This window comes from Abramis brama (genome assembly GCF_963993115.1).
Source record: "Abramis brama genome assembly, chromosome: 20".
NCBI lineage: Eukaryota > Metazoa > Chordata > Actinopteri > Cypriniformes > Leuciscidae > Abramis > Abramis brama.
The window spans coordinates 9,562,772-9,579,292 of NC_139982.1; the positions used below are offsets into that span (position 1 = coordinate 9,562,772).

At 42.5% G+C, this 16,521-nt stretch overlaps 1 protein-coding gene across 1 annotated transcript in view; it reads left to right on the top strand.

Annotated features, from left to right (window-relative positions):
• tdrd12 (tudor domain containing 12) overlaps positions 1-16,261 on the top strand; it is a gene marked incomplete at its 5' end in the record, with an annotated part of 68,433 nt that extends 52,172 nt beyond the window's left edge. The window contains 8 exons of the mRNA XM_084095203.1: positions 694-869; positions 6,135-6,266; positions 7,439-7,488; positions 7,567-7,660; positions 7,787-7,900; positions 8,038-8,191; positions 8,281-8,341; positions 15,827-16,261. Of these exons, the coding sequence (XP_083951329.1) occupies positions 694-869; positions 6,135-6,266; positions 7,439-7,488; positions 7,567-7,660; positions 7,787-7,900; positions 8,038-8,191; positions 8,281-8,341; positions 15,827-15,900 (855 nt within the window). The 3' untranslated portion in view covers positions 15,901-16,261. The remainder of the gene's footprint in view (positions 1-693; positions 870-6,134; positions 6,267-7,438; positions 7,489-7,566; positions 7,661-7,786; positions 7,901-8,037; positions 8,192-8,280; positions 8,342-15,826) is intronic.
• Positions 16,262-16,521: the final 260 nt, after the last annotated feature.

Below are 16,521 nucleotides of genomic sequence, written 5' to 3' on the forward strand. Positions count from 1 at the left end.
TAAATCATCATATTAGAATGATTTCTGAAGGATCATAAGACACCAAAGACTGGAGTACTTGCTGATGAAAATTCAGCTTTGCATCACAAAAATAAATTACATTTTAAAGTATATTAAAAAAGAGAACCATTATTTTAAATTGTAATAATATTTCATAATATTACTGTTTTTTGTTTTGTTTTTTTTTAACTGCAGGTTTGATGAGCATAAGAGACTTCTTTCAAAAACATTAAAAATAGTAATGTTTCCAAACTTTTTATATATATATAACATTTATTTTCTATATATATATATATATATATAGAAAATGAAATCAGAATCGGCTAAAATCTGTATCGACAGGTCAAACTAAATGAAAAATCGGAATCTGCCTTGAAAATTGTAATCGGTGCATCTCTATAATCTTTCTGATTGGCTGGTATCAAACACCATCACATAATCTGATGTTCACCTAGATGTTTTATTTATTTATTTCTACATGTGCCGTAAGGGGGGCCTTGGCCAGAACCTAGTGGTATTTGGGGGGCCTTGGCATGGAAAAGTTTGGGAACCCCTGGTCTATGGGATTGACTCTCTTCTGCAGCCGGTCTCTAGTGGCCAGTCGATGAACTGCAGTTTAAGTCACTTGCCTGTTGGATTGAAGAGAGAGGGGAAGGTTTCCGCTTTGCTCTAGCGCTGGTTCTCTTCACACAGGTGCGCATGACGCGAGTGCCAGGTCTGAAGACCTACATCAACGAGTATAACGTCCACGCTGAGATCCTGGCCTCTGGGTTCGGCGTCAATAACCCTCAGCACCTGGACCTGCTGAAGAGGGTTTTCCAGGGAGAGCAGAACCTCATCACGCTGGATCAGCACCTGACAGACGACAGGTGTGTGCAGTCTTTCCCTACAGGAAACCCACGTATATATTAAACACACATTCAATCCAAGAGAACGGTATTTAAATCCTTTCAGCAGGCTCCTCCCCCTAGTGGCCATCTCATGCTTCACATTTGACAATTTGCTGCTGTTTTATAATCTAATCTTGGCGAAACACACATCATTGGAAAGTTTTGCGATTAGAAGTGATATTACAACAGAAATGACAGAAGAATGTGTCAAATGGGGTGTGAGCGTCACACAGTGGCTATTTTGAGTACAGCGCCTAAACAAAATCTCATATATATATATATATATATATATATATATATATGGTAACACTTTACAATAAGGTTCATAAGTTAACATTAGTTAACTACATTGGTTAACATGAATTAAGAATGAACAATACTTCTTCAGCATTTATTAATCTTAGTTAATATTAAAGGAACCGTATGTAGGATTGTGGTCAAAACTGGTACTGCAATCACTTCAAAAATACTGTAGAGCGGTGTATCCCCTCCCTCTACCCCCTGACTCCAGGTTGCCAGATAAGCTGCAGGATTCAGCAGAAACTAAATTACATTAGCAATGGTCATACAGGTCAACTTGCAGCATGTGTAACTTAGTCCACGATATACTGTACGTGAAGAACGAATGACGAATGATTTTTTCTGAGGTAAAGTTAGGCTTCTGTCTCAATTACGTTTCAAATTGCCATAATGGGCGTGCTAATGTTGTTTTCCTCAGCGTCTCAGCAAAATGACAGAGAAACGGGCTCCTATAATGCATTGCTAATGTTAGCATACGTCCATGTGAGCTAATGTTACGTTACTTTGCACGAACATGCATAACTTTGTTCGACTGTCATGAATATATGATATGTGCATTGACATCAAGTACAAGTTAGCCAAGCATAGATGAATCTTACCTGTCCAGGAGAAAATTAGCAACGTTGGCGTCTGTGTTCAAATTCTTCTCCATTTTCAGCTGTCTCCATCTTTCAAAAGCATCTCCAATACAAATTCTGGTTTTATTTCGGACTTTGTCACGACGAATTTCTGAATTATAACGAGGTCTTTTTGATTTAGTAACGTTAGACATTTTTATCCGACTAGAGTTAGGGTAGGTTAGAGCAAACCTGGCAACCCGGATCCCGAAACACTACTGACTTCGTGATTGGTAGATAGGTGGAGGGAGGCGCGTCAGGCCAAAACACAAAATGACAACATCAACATCAGTTGAGGGCTGCAAGTCCACTTTTTAAATGACAATATCCTAGCCATACTACTGTTGTCAGTGATATAAGTATTTGAAATGAACATGATTTCTTAATGTCTAGTGACACATCAGGGCCATTTTATGATTAATTGAAATACATTTCTTACATACAGCTCCTTTAAAGGTGCCGTAGAATGGATTATTTTATTATTTTATTATGTTTCCTGGGGTGCCCTTATAATGTTAGTATGTTTTTTAGATCAAAATTTGTTATAATTTAGAAATAAAAGGCATATTTCCTAGCCTGATTTCATCACCTGGTTTGAACACTCTGTTTGAAGGGGCGTGTCTGCTGTGAGACTTCAGTGTTGTTGCCCACTGCTGTGATTGGCTGACATGCTTGCATATGAAATATCTGGCATTACATGTGGACCTATCTGGAAAACTTTTACTATTACAGCTATTATACGTTTTTACTATTACAGCTATCGGGATTAACGAATCATGAGAAGTTTTTTAAGTATTTAGATCTATTCCAGCATTGAGCAGATGACAGCCTGTTGATCGCGTGAATGAAGATCTTATCACTGCAATGCGATTTACTGATGCATAAACAGTGTTGAACGACTTTGAGAGAAAGATTATCTGTCTGAACTTGAACAATTACACATCAGAAATTCACATAACCCACTGGTTCTCCAGAGGCTCGGATGAAGGAACTAAAAAAATATTTTTGTGTTCATTTGTAGTTACATCCAAACTGAGCAACTGCCATGCTTCGTTCGCTCGTTTGCAAGCCACGATGTCTCTCGAGGAAAAAAAAATATATCGCGCTGGATCTAGATAACACAGTGTAAATTATCGTTAATAAAATCACTTCTTACCGCTTGCGGGAATATAACGTTAGTTGAAATTGCCCCCTTCGTCCGTTTGAGACGCCGAGAGAAGCCTGGCTGCTTGATATTGTTCCAGGTTAGAAAAACAGTCCGTGGTGAAATGGGCAGAGCAACTTTCTTCGAATTAAACTGTAGCGGTATCCGATTATAGATAGATTATAGATAGATCTGCCATTTTCCCTATGATCCTCGCTTGTTTCTTCACCTGCAGAACTTCTGATGATTCGGCTGTGCAGTTCCGCCTGGCACTGAGCATGGGCTGGCATATGCAAATTTTTAGAGGCGTACATATTAATGATCCCAACTGTTGCGTCACAGTTGGTGTTATGTGGAGATTCGCCTGTTTTTCAGGGGTGTTTTTCAAAAACGAGATTTAAATAAGAAAGAGAAAACTATGGTGTTTGAGACTCACTGTATGTCATGTCCATGTACTGAACTCTTGTTATTTGACTATGCCAAGATAAATTCAATTTCACATTCTAGGGCACCTTTAAAGCTCCAATATGTAGGAATTTTGTAATAAAATTTCCGAAAATAACTTGCACAGTGTGATATATTTCCTCCAGTTGTGTACTTACAATATTTCAAAAGTCTCCAAAGATTTTTTATTTCAGAGAAATTTCGATTTTAAATAACTGGCCGTCCCGGAAAAGAAACGTCGCCTCTCAGTGACGCAATGTCCGCTCTATCCTTGTTTTCCGGTGTGGACCATGTGATCGGATATTCCACCACACCGGATTTTTTTTTTTTTTTTTTTACAACAACTTTATTGAGTTTTTTTTTCTTATCACAATAAACAATAACGACGTCTGACAAAGAAGAAAAATAAATAAAATAAAAAATATGACCCACCACACCGGAATATCACATGGTCAAATGCGGAAGTGGTGGTTATAGATGGTTATTGCTGTTATGGATCACGATTACTCTTTGGCGAGTATTGAAGTGCCAACAAAACGAAAGCGTCCATATTCGGATACACGCAGACTGTGTGACAAACGAAGGAATAAAACCTGGATAAATATCGGCCAGGCGTTTTCGAGATGGAGAGAGCTGCGCGACTATCTTGGACTTGACAGAGACTCTGCTCTCGCGAGTGTATTGATAGACAGGTAAGACATGCAACTGTCAATAATAGCACTTATAAACAAAGTTATATTGCTCTTTGTACTTCGGTAAGGCTTTTTATCACGTGTGGTGACCGAGATTATGGCAGTACAATTAAATACAATCGGATATGTGTTGTTAAAAAAATATATTTAGTCATTACTTGCAAATGTTCGTTCAAATTTACTTTTAGATATTGGTTTGAACACGTTAAACAACACGGCATTAACCATAAAAACGTAAAACTGCACAACATTAACCCAACAAATCATTTGACAAATAGCTTTAAGTTGTAACGGGATAATATAGCATAACATTTCACGTTCCTTGCAGTTCATTAATTATGATGACATAAAATAATACGATCAGACATACAGGTAATACAAAAACGAATAAATTACCTCATCCGTGATCATGATTCATTAATTTCATTTAGATACATCGCTAGATGGTGAAAACGCATTAAAAACGACATCTCCCATCGTCACCTCCTTCATAGCGTCATCAAGCTTCGCCTTTGTTATTGTTGGAAACTGCGCCCTCTTGTGGTAAAAAAAAATCACATACTGGAGCTTTAATTTCAACATTTAGTAATACATTATTAAAATCAAAGGATGTATTTGTTAGCATTAGTTAATGCACTGTGAACTAACATGAACAAACAATGAACAGCTGTATTTTTATTAACTTACAATACAAAGATTAATAAATACTGTAATAAATGTATTGCTCATTGTTAGTTCATGTTAGTTAATACATTAACTAATGAACCTTATTGTAAAGTGTTACCATATATATATATATATATATATATATATATAATATAATATAATATAATATAATATAATATAATATAAATTTTTTCAGCAATAATCTGCAGTGTTTTCTTTAAACAGATCCTAACTGTAGGTCTGTATCCCAAAGCATTCATGAACAACAACTAATAGAGTTCAATCTTGGCTTGAAAAGGGGGGTGGCAGTTAACAGGTTAATAAGTTTTATAGTAAAATTTCAATATGTGTGCTTTAATTTATTCACTTGCAAGAGTTCTTGCTGCTTTATTTTAACGGAAAACTGCTGTTTCTGCAAAAACAGGTTAACAAACATCTCATTACAAATCTAGTGAAACGCTGTGATCATCATGGGTCCAACAAATGATGCGTCTGTGAAAGTAAAGCGTTCTGAAATGTGTGTTAAACTGATGGCATGTGCAGAAACGACCGATCTGATAATGAGCTGCTCGTGTGAACCATCAAATCACAAGCCTTGCAGCGGTTTCATCAGATGCGTGCCAAAACTCACTCAAATAAACAATGTTAGAGACCCTTTATGTTATCATGAGAAGTGTGAAAATAGTTCCGGTTTATTATGAAACTGCCGGACCACCAGAGTCGTGGAAAAACACTGGGTTTATCACTGATGTCAAGATATTCAGTCAATAATAAGGAATAAAAAAATATATTTTAAGTGTAGAAAATCTTATTTTTAGGACCATTAAGGCTGCTCTACGTTGTGATTGACAGATAAAATAAAGTGCATTAGATCAGATTACTACCATTATGTATACATTAACTATGCTCCAAAAATGTGGAATTGTCACCAGATGAAGTAAAAGAGGCTACTAGCATTCATATTTTTAAAAAGCGAGTTAAGACATAAGTTTTAAAGTTGCTTATCAATATAAAAATATGGTGTTGTAATATAACAAAACTGTGTGCAAGTCAGTTTTATGTTCTATTTTACCTCCTAATTTGTTCTCGTTGTTTTATTTATTTTATTTTCTATTGATATTGAGGTCAAACTATATTGCCATTTTACTTTATTTTACACGCTGAACCTTTATAGTTGTTTTCGAATATTTTTTATATTTACATTGTGTGATTGTATTATTTGATTGTATGCTTGTGAAGCACTTTGAGTTGCATTATATGTATTAAAACTGCTATACAAATAAATGTTTATTATTATTATTGTACTTTTGTTTTCTTATAAACACACACACACACAGCTATTGTTGTTATCTGTAATCTGTAATGTGTGTTGTGTTGTCAGGAGTGAGAGCCCTGCGCTGAGCGTCTCAGAGGAGCTGATGACCAGCCGGATGAAGGATGTGGTCAGTGCCCATAATGCCCTGCGCCTCATCCACAGCAGCAGCGCAGATCAGGAGCCGGCAGAGGAGACCAGGCTAGTCTCTACATATACTTCTTTTCAGAGCCTCTTTACTTTATAGAAAACAATTAAAGTCCCCCTGTAGTCAATCATTTTATCCTTTAAAACTATTTTATCCATGCGGTTTGTGCCGTTCACAGTCACATGTCTGAGTCACACGTGAGCAAAAAAGTCTGATTTTAGGCCACTTTTGTCTTGGTTTTAGGGATTTCACTACACATACCAAAATATAATATCTTCTAATCTTTCCATTTGTGCTGTTTTTTGCACTTGGTTCATCATTGAAGTGAACTTTTGCTCTGCTGTGTGACACCTGTGCACCGGCGTAAAGGGGTCATGACATGAGAAATCAAATTTGCTTTGATCTTTTGACATATAATATATCTTTGTACCATTAAAACATCCTGCAAGTTTTAGAGCTTAAAACGTCCTCTTCATTATAAACAAAGCATTTATTTTATCAAGCTCGTTTGGATGTTGTAGGATTTGTGACACGGGTAAATACATTTGCATAAGCCCGCCTCCAGAGCAAGACATCGACCAATAGTTTTACATCATCACACCATATAAACTGATCATTCCAGACCAGCAAAAAACTTGATTCATGTTGTAAGTGAAACACAAGGAACATATTAATATTAAAAAATCCACGTCATGTTCTTATTTAAGTATCAAGACTTAGACATGGAGAAACACCATTTTAGCTAATAACGTGAGTTCAAGACTGATTCACAAGTCTTTTTGATGCTGATTCATAAAAAAAAAGTTATTTGTTTGTATATCAGATGGTACTGGTCTCAATTTTTAGCGCAATTTTCCAACGGACAAAATTGCGATTGTTAACTCATGATTTCTGTTCTGTCTGTGCGCACCAATCTTGCACTTCTATCTCCTCCTCAACCAGACCACCTAGAGACTTCGGGTTTTCGGCATTATGTTAAGGAAGGTCTAATCTCGGGAACGCACACAAAAAAAAAAAACCATAAAAAGATTTACTATCTCTTAGTGTTGTGATCCCATGACGTCAGAAAATTGCGCTAAAACACTCACTGAGTTTTTATTACTTGTTTTTATTGTTCCAGTATTTTTTTTTATTTAACCGGTTATGAATAAGAACTGACTCCCAGTTTTCGTTTGGTAATGACTCGCGTTCTCATTTTTATTATTTTTTTGTTTTTCTGTTTTAGCCCCGATGTGAACGGATTCTCATCTCCAGACCAGACCAGCTGTGAAACAGGCATGTTCATGTTCATTCGGATATAAGCACTAGTCCGTTCACTAGCACTTGTAGTGACACTTGGTTTTGATTATGCAGACAAAGATGAAGCCCTGAGTGTCAACAGATTACAGGCTGCTAATAAACCCCTGTTTCTCCATAATCCAGCACTTTTATCATTCCAGCCTCCCAGGTGAGTGCGAGTCAGAGTGAGTGTGCGAGTGTGTGTGTGTGTGTGTATGCATGATAGTGTGTGTTTAGTGATCAATCAGCCATAGCATCTGATGATTTCTCATGTAACGGCCAACGTTTCCTGCAGTTTCCACCCGCAGATCAAGTGGTTTCAGAGGGGCGAGTTTGTGACCATCTGCGTGAAGCTCACCAATCCAGTGATGCAGAAGTGTGAATTCAGCTCTGACACCGTCATCTACAGGTCACATGATCATACTGTCATCTTATCCATATGGATGCTTGACATGTCACTTTACTGTCCGTAATGAAGCAGCAGAAGCAGAGAACATGTGCATTATATGGTGTTTAATGGGGATCTTTTGATGCATGTGATCTCAGTGGGTACGTGAATGACCGGCATTACCACGCAAAGCTGGAGCTGTCCGGTGACATCATCGCAGAGAGGTGCTCATGGGAAATCAGGTGCAATGAGCCCGTGATGAAGCTGATGAAAAAGGAAAAGCAGGACTGGACAACGCTCCTCAAACACAAGGCATGTATATCTTCTTCAGATGTGGCCAGAGATGCATGAATTATGCTGTATTGTGTAGAATCACACCTGTTTCTAATCTTTCTCCCCAGAGTGCCTTCGTCAGCTATGAGTTTGACCACATCGATGAGGCTCGTGATTCTCCAGTGAACGGTGAGGAATAAATATGTCACTCTCATAAACTCATACTTTCAGGAGTATTAAGAGTGTATCAAACATAAACATGATAAAATGACACACTTATTTCCCTGCTCTGTATTAGTATCATTCTCATTCATTTCCTATGTTTTTTTTTGGGTTGGTTCAGATAAGAAAAAGTCACCAAGTTTTAAACCACTCAGATTGAGAAAAGCATTAAAATAAAGAAGTCACAAATGACCAAAGAGCAAAGGAATACATTTCATCTTTATCATCCCTCTCCTGTCAGGTCTGTTTGACGTGCTTTCCTCTAGTGGTCAATGGATATATTGCCAAGACTTTTTACTAGGTTTTGTTAAATGGTCCTGTAAAAACGTTCACATTTGTGCTCCTCGCAGACAGAAATAAGCGCATTGGGAAACAAATTTATGGCGCTTTTCCATTACCAGTACCAGCTCGACTCGGCTCGGCTCGCTTTTCGCTCCGTTTTCCATTGCATATAGTACCTCCACAATAGTACCTGGTCGTCATAGCGACGCCGCAGGAAACTGCCGTGACTTAATCTTTTACGCGAGACACACCCACTACCCACAAACACAGGACAATGGAGGAAATCGAGTGTATGCTGTTTTTGGATGTTTTTGTTTTTGCTGTTTTTTATTCAGGATACTCCGTCTGGCGCGTGCAATGATGACGCAGTGAATAGTGACGATTCTCTCTGACCAATCAGCAGTCTGCCATGTTTTCACGTCACATTTTAGTATCGCCTCAGCTCACTTAGAACCTCGCCTGAGGTGGTACGAAAAAAAGTACCTGGAAGCAGATACAGGTACAACTTTTACACAGTGGAAAACCAAACAAAGCCGAGTCGAGGCGAGCTGGTACTGTGTAGTGGAAAAACGCCATTAGTCTAATCTAGTGGAAACTTTTGGTACTGCAGCAATAATCTGCCAAGTGTCGTCTTTGAAAAAAGATCAAACTTAAGTCTGTGCTCTAAAGCATTCAAGATTTACGACAGTTTAAGTTGGAAATTGAATTTTCAGGTCTATGCTCAAAAAGTGAAATGGATAATAAATACAGCGTAAATATAATTTTGGATAAAAAAACCTCCTAAAAATACACAATATGAAATAAAAAGCATTATCAAACTAAAATATAGTACATTCATTTCATTGACAAAAAATAGCAGGGTTAAGTATGCAGAACTGTTTCAGTGAATATTTCGTGACGGGTGTTTGTGGTCCCTCAGTGTTTCGGTGAGTGTGACGGGTGTCTGTGGTCCTCAGTGTTTCAGTGAGTGTGACGAGTGTTTGTGGTCCCTCAGTGTTTCAGTGAGTGTGACGGGTGTTTGTGGTCCCTCAGTGTTTCAGTGAGTGTGACGAGTGTTTGTGGTCCCTCAGTGTTTCAGTGTGTGTGACGAGTGTTTGTGATCCCTCAGTGTTTCAGTGAGTGTGACGGGTGTTTGTGGTCCCTCAGTGTTTCAGTGAGTGTGACGGGTGTTTGTGGTCCCTCAGTGTTTCAGTGAGTGTGACGGGTGTTTGTGGTCCCTCAGTGTTTCAGTGAGTGTGACGGGTGTTTGTGGTCCCTCAGTGTTTCAGTGAGTGTGACGGGTGTTTGTGGTCCCTCAGTGTTTCAGTGAGTGTGACGAGTGTCTGTGGTCCCTCAGTGTTTCAGTGAGTGTGACGGGTGTTTGTGGTCCCTCAGTGTTTCAGTGAGTGTGACGGGTGTTTGTGGTCCCTCAGTGTTTCAGTGAGTGTGACGGGTGTTTGTGGTCCCTCAGTGTTTCAGTGTGTGTGACGGGTGTTTGTGATCCCTCAGTGTTTCGGTGAGTGTGACGGGTGTTTGTGGTCCCTCAGTGTTTCAGTGAATATTTCGTGACGAGTGTTTGTGGTCCCTCAGTGTTTCGGTGAGTGTGACGGGTGTCTGTGGTCCTCAGTGTTTCAGTGAGTGTGACGGGTGTTTGTGGTCCCTCAGTGTTTCAGTGAGTGTGACGGGTGTTTGTGGTCCCTCAGTGTTTCAGTGAGTGTGACGGGTGTCTGTGGTCCCTCAGTGTTTCGGTGAGTGTGACGGGTGTCTGTGGTCCCTCAGTGTTTCAGTGTGTGTGACGAGTGTTTGTGGTCCTCAGTGTTTCAGTGAGTGTGACGGGTGTTTGTGATCCCTCAGTGTTTCGGTGAGTGTGACGGGTGTCTGTGGTCCCTCAGTGTTTCGGTGAGTGTGACGAGTGTTTGTGGTCCTCAGTGTTTCAGTGAGTGTGACGGGTGTTTGTGATCCCTCAGTGTTTCGGTGAGTGTGACGAGTGTTTGTGGTCCCTCAGTGTTTCAGTGAGTGTGACGGGTGTCTGTGGTCCCTCAGTGTTTCGGTGAGTGTGACGGGTGTCTGTGGTCCCTCAGTGTTTCAGTGAGTGTGACGAGTGTTTGTGGTCCCTCAGTGTTTCAGTGTGTGTGACGAGTGTTTGTGGTCCCTCAGTGTTTCAGTGAGTGTGACGGGTGTTTGTGGTCCCTCAGTGTTTCAGTGTGTGTGACGAGTGTTTGTGGTCCCTCAGTGTTTCAGTGTGTGTGACGAGTGTTTGTGGTCCCTCAGTGTTTCAGTGAGTGTGACGGGTGTTTGTGGTCCTCAGTGTTTCAGTGTGTGTGACGAGTGTTTGTGGTCCCTCAGTGTTTCAGTGTGTGTGACGAGTGTTTGTGGTCCCTCAGTGTTTCAGTGTGTGTGACGGGTGTTTGTGGTCCCTCAGTGTTTCAGTGAGTGTGACGGGTGTTTGTGATCCCTCAGTGTTTCAGTGAGTGTGACGAGTGTTTGTGGTCCCTCAGTGTTTCAGTGTGTGTGACGAGTGTTTGTGGTCCCTCAGTGTTTCAGTGTGTGTGACGGGTGTTTGTGGTCCCTCAGTGTTTCAGTGTGTGTGACGAGTGTTTGTGGTCCCTCAGTGTTTCAGTGTGTGTGACGAGTGTTTGTGGTCCCTCAGTGTTTCAGTGAGTGTGACGGGTGTTTGTGGTCCCTCAGTGTTTCAGTGTGTGTGACGAGTGTTTGTGGTCCCTCAGTGTTTCAGTGTGTGTGACGAGTGTTTGTGGTCCCTCAGTGTTTCAGTGAGTGTGACGGGTGTTTGTGGTCCTCAGTGTTTCAGTGTGTGTGACGAGTGTTTGTGGTCCCTCAGTGTTTCAGTGTGTGTGACGAGTGTTTGTGGTCCCTCAGTGTTTCAGTGTGTGTGACGGGTGTTTGTGGTCCCTCAGTGTTTCAGTGAGTGTGACGGGTGTTTGTGATCCCTCAGTGTTTCAGTGAGTGTGACGAGTGTTTGTGGTCCCTCAGTGTTTCAGTGTGTGTGACGAGTGTTTGTGGTCCCTCAGTGTTTCAGTGTGTGTGACGGGTGTTTGTGGTCCCTCAGTGTTTCAGTGTGTGTGACGAGTGTCTGTGGTCCCTCAGTGTTTTTAAGTGAGTGTGACGAGTGTTTGTGGTCCCTCAGTGTTTCAGTGTGTGTGACGAGTGTTTGTGGTCCCTCAGTGTTTCAGTGTGTGTGACGGGTGTTTGTGGTCCCTCAGTGTTTCAGTGTGTGTGACGAGTGTTTGTGGTCTCTCAGTGTTTCAGTGAGTGTGACGAGTGTTTGTGGTCCCTCAGTGTTTCAGTGAGTGTGACGGGTGTTTGTGGTCCCTCAGTGTTTCAGTGAGTGTGACGAGTGTTTGTGGTCCCTCAGTGTTTCAGTGAGTGTGACGAGTGTTTGTGGTCCTCAGTGTTTCAGTGAGTGTGACGAGTGTTTGTGGTCCCTCAGTGTTTCAGTGTGTGTGACGAGTGTTTGTGGTCCCTCAGTGTTTCAGTGTGTGTGACGGGTGTTTGTGGTCCCTCAGTGTTTCAGTGAGTGTGACGGGTGTTTGTGGTCCCTCAGTGTTTCAGTGAGTGTGACGAGTGTTTGTGGTCCCTCAGTGTTTCAGTGAGTGTGACGAGTGTTTGTGGTCCTCAGTGTTTCAGTGAGTGTGACGAGTGTCTGTGGTCCCTCAGTGTTTCAGTGAGTGTGACGGGTGTTTGTGGTCCCTCAGTGTTTCAGTGAGTGTGACGAGTGTCTGTGGTCCCTCAGTGTTTCAGTGAGTGTGACGGGTGTTTGTGGTCCCTCAGTGTTTCAGTGAGTGTGACGAGTGTTTGTGGTCCCTCAGTGTTTCAGTGAGTGTGACGAGTGTTTGTGGTCCCTCAGTGTTTCAGTGAGTGTGACGAGTGTTTGTGGTCCTCAGTGTTTCAGTGAGTGTGACGAGTGTCTGTGGTCCTCAGTGTTTCAGTGAGTGTGACGAGTGTTTGTGGTCCCTCAGTGTTTCAGTGTGTGTGACGGGTGTTTGTGATCCCTCAGTGTTTCAGTGAGTGTGACGAGTGTTTGTGGTCCCTCAGTGTTTCAGTGAGTGTGACGAGTGTTTGTGATCCCTCAGTGTTTCAGTGAGTGTGACGGGTGTTTGTGGTCCCTCAGTGTTTCAGTGAGTGTGACGAGTGTTTGTGGTCCCTCAGTGTTTCAGTGTGTGTGACGAGTGTTTGTGGTCCCTCAGTGTTTCAGTGTGTGTGACGAGTGTTTGTGGTCCCTCAGTGTTTCAGTGTGTGTGACGAGTGTCTGTGGTCCCTCAGTGTTTCAGTGTGTGTGACGAGTGTCTGTGGTCCCTCAGTGTTTCAGTGAGTGTGACGAGTGTTTGTGGTCCCTCAGTGTTTCAGTGTGTGTGACGGGTGTTTGTGGTCCCTCAGTGTTTCAGTGAGTGTGACGAGTGTCTGTGGTCCCTCAGTGTTTCAGTGAGTGTGACGAGTGTCTGTGGTCCCTCAGTGTTTCAGTGTGTGTGACGAGTGTTTGTGGTCCCTCAGTGTTTCAGTGTGTGTGACGAGTGTCTGTGGTCCCTCAGTGTTTCAGTGTGTGTGACGAGTGTCTGTGGTCCCTCAGTGTTTCAGTGAGTGTGACGAGTGTTTGTGGTCCCTCAGTGTTTCAGTGTGTGTGACGGGTGTTTGTGGTCCTCAGTGTTTCAGTGAGTGTGACGGGTGTTTGTGGTCCTCAGTGTTTCAGTGAGTGTGACGAGTGTTTGTGGTCCCTCAGTGTTTCAGTGAGTGTGACGAGTGTTTGTGGTCCTCAGTGTTTCGGTGAGTGTGACGAGTGTTTGTGGTCCTCAGTGTTTCAGTGAGTGTGACGAGTGTTTGTGGTCCCTCAGTGTTTCAGTGAGTGTGACGGGTGTTTGTGGTCCCTCAGTGTTTCAGTGTGTGTGACGGGTGTTTGTGGTCCCTCAGTGTTTCAGTGAGTGTGACGGGTGTTTGTGGTCCCTCAGTGTTTCAGTGTGTGTGACGAGTGTTTGTGGTCCCTCAGTGTTTCAGTGTGTGTGACGGGTGTTTGTGGTCCCTCAGTGTTTCAGTGAGTGTGACGGGTGTTTGTGGTCCCTCAGTGTTTCAGTGAGTGTGACGGGTGTTTGTGGTCCCTCAGTGTTTCAGTGAGTGTGACGGGTGTTTGTGGTCCCTCAGTGTTTCAGTGAGTGTGACGGGTGTTTGTGGTCCCTCAGTGTTTCAGTGTGTGTGACGGGTGTTTGTGGTCCCTCAGTGTTTCAGTGAGTGTGACGAGTGTTTGTGATCCCTCAGTGTTTCAGTGAGTGTGACGGGTGTTTGTGGTCCCTCAGTGTTTCAGTGTGTGTGACGAGTGTTTGTGGTCCCTCAGTGTTTCAGTGAGTGTGACGGGTGTTTGTGGTCCTCAGTGTTTCAGTGAGTGTGATGGGTGTTTGTGGTCCTCAGTGTTTCAGTGAGTGTGACGGGTGTTTGTGGTCCCTCAGTGTTTCAGTGTGTGTGACGAGTGTTTGTGATCCCTCAGTGTTTCAGTGAGTGTGACGAGTGTTTGTGATCCCTCAGTGTTTCAGTGTGTGTGACGAGTGTTTGTGGTCCCTCAGTGTTTCAGTGAGTGTGACGGGTGTTTGTGGTCCCTCAGTGTTTCAGTGAGTGTGACGAGTGTTTGTGATCCCTCAGTGTTTCAGTGAGTGTGACGAGTGTTTGTGATCCCTCAGTGTTTCAGTGTGTGTGACGAGTGTTTGTGGTCCCTCAGTGTTTCAGTGAGTGTGACGGGTGTTTGTGGTCCCTCAGTGTTTCAGTGTGTGTGACGAGTGTTTGTGGTCCTCAGTGTTTCAGTGAGTGTGACGGGTGTTTGTGATCCCTCAGTGTTTCAGTGAGTGTGACGGGTGTTTGTGGTCCCTCAGTGTTTCAGTGTGTGTGACGAGTGTCTGTGGTCCCTCAGTGTTTCAGTGTGTGTGACGAGTGTTTGTGGTCCTCAGTGTTTCAGTGAGTGTGATGGGTGTTTGTGGTCCCTCAGTGTTTCAGTGTGTGTGACGGGTGTTTGTGGTCCCTCAGTGTTTCAGTGAGTGTGACGGGTGTTTGTGGTCCTCAGTGTTTCAGTGAGTGTGACGAGTGTTTGTGGTCCCTCATTGTTTCAGTGAGTGTGACGGGTGTTTGTGGTCCCTCAGTGTTTCAGTGAGTGTGACGGGTGTTTGTGGTCCCTCAGTGTTTCAGTGTGTGTGACGGGTGTTTGTGGTCCCTCAGTGTTTCAGTGAGTGTGACGAGTGTTTGTGGTCCCTCAGTGTTTCAGTGTGTGTGACGAGTGTCTGTGGTCCCTCAGTGTTTCAGTGTGTGTGACGAGTGTTTGTGGTCCTCAGTGTTTCAGTGAGTGTGACGAGTGTTTGTGGTCCTCAGTGTTTCAGTGAGTGTGACGAGTGTTTGTGGTCCCTCAGTGTTTCAGTGTGTGTGACGAGTGTCTGTGGTCCCTCAGTGTTTCAGTGTGTGTGACGAGTGTTTGTGGTCCTCAGTGTTTCAGTGAGTGTGACGAGTGTTTGTGGTCCTCAGTGTTTCAGTGAGTGTGACGAGTGTTTGTGGTCCCTCAGTGTTTCAGTGAGTGTGACGGGTGTTTGTGGTCCCTCAGTGTTTCAGTGAGTGTGACGGGTGTTTGTGGTCCTCAGTGTTTCAGTGAGTGTGACGGGTGTTTGTGGTCCCTCAGTGTTTCAGTGTGTGTGACGGGTGTTTGTGGTCCCTCAGTGTTTCAGTGAGTGTGACGGGTGTTTGTGGTCCCTCAGTGTTTCAGTGAGTGTGACGGGTGTTTGTGGTCCCTCAGTGTTTCAGTGTGTGTGACGAGTGTCTGTGGTCCCTCAGTGTTTCAGTGTGTGTGACGAGTGTTTGTGATCCCTCAGTGTTTCAGTGAGTGTGACGAGTGTTTGTGGTCCCTCAGTGTTTCAGTGTGTGTGACGAGTGTTTGTGATCCCTCAGTGTTTCAGTGAGTGTGACGGGTGTTTGTGGTCCCTCAGTGTTTCAGTGAGTGTGACGAGTGTTTGTGGTCCCTCAGTGTTTCAGTGAGTGTGACGAGTGTTTGTGGTCCCTCAGTGTTTCAGTGAGTGTGACGGGTGTTTGTGGTCCCTCAGTGTTTCAGTGAGTGTGACGGGTGTTTGTGGTCCTCAGTGTTTCAGTGAGTGTGACGGGTGTTTGTGGTCCCTCAGTGTTTCAGTGTGTGTGACGGGTGTTTGTGGTCCTCAGGGCACTGGTTCCAGGCTGAGTTGGGAGAGGACGGCTGTTTCGTTAGCTCCGAGAGCTGCAGCGACAGCGACTGACGCATTAACTGAGGACATCGGCCTCCACATCAGTTTCACAGCCTATAGGACAATAATAATGCTTACAACTTTATTTTAAGATGACATAATTACAATGTACTTACTCAGATATGTAGGCTACTGAGTAATATTAACTAACTACATGTACTTACTATAGAGTTAGAGTTTGATTTAGGGTTAATTACTAATTATGCATAATTTACTGTTTACTATAGTAATTACATGTAGTACCTTAAAATAAAGTTTTACCTTAATAATAATAATAATAATAATATTTCTTTTCTTTTTAGCATTTGTGTTGAGGTATCTTTTAAACTGCTTCTTTGAGTTGCACTAGTTTTGTTAACAGTATAAATGTCCACTTGAGCGTTGACCTTGTTGTGAATCGCTGCTTTGCTTGCAGTGCTTATAATGTGAAGTGTTTTTGTTTGTGTTCTTTTATATGAATATTTAAGTTTGTTGTATATTTCATTAATTACTACACATTGTCTAATAACATGCATTTTCACATGTTCTTTAAGAATAAAGTGACACCAAGCATACGATTTCTTTCATGGTTTGTGAACTCGTGACACGGATGTGTGCCACAACACAAAAGAAAATACCTCTGGCTACTTCCGA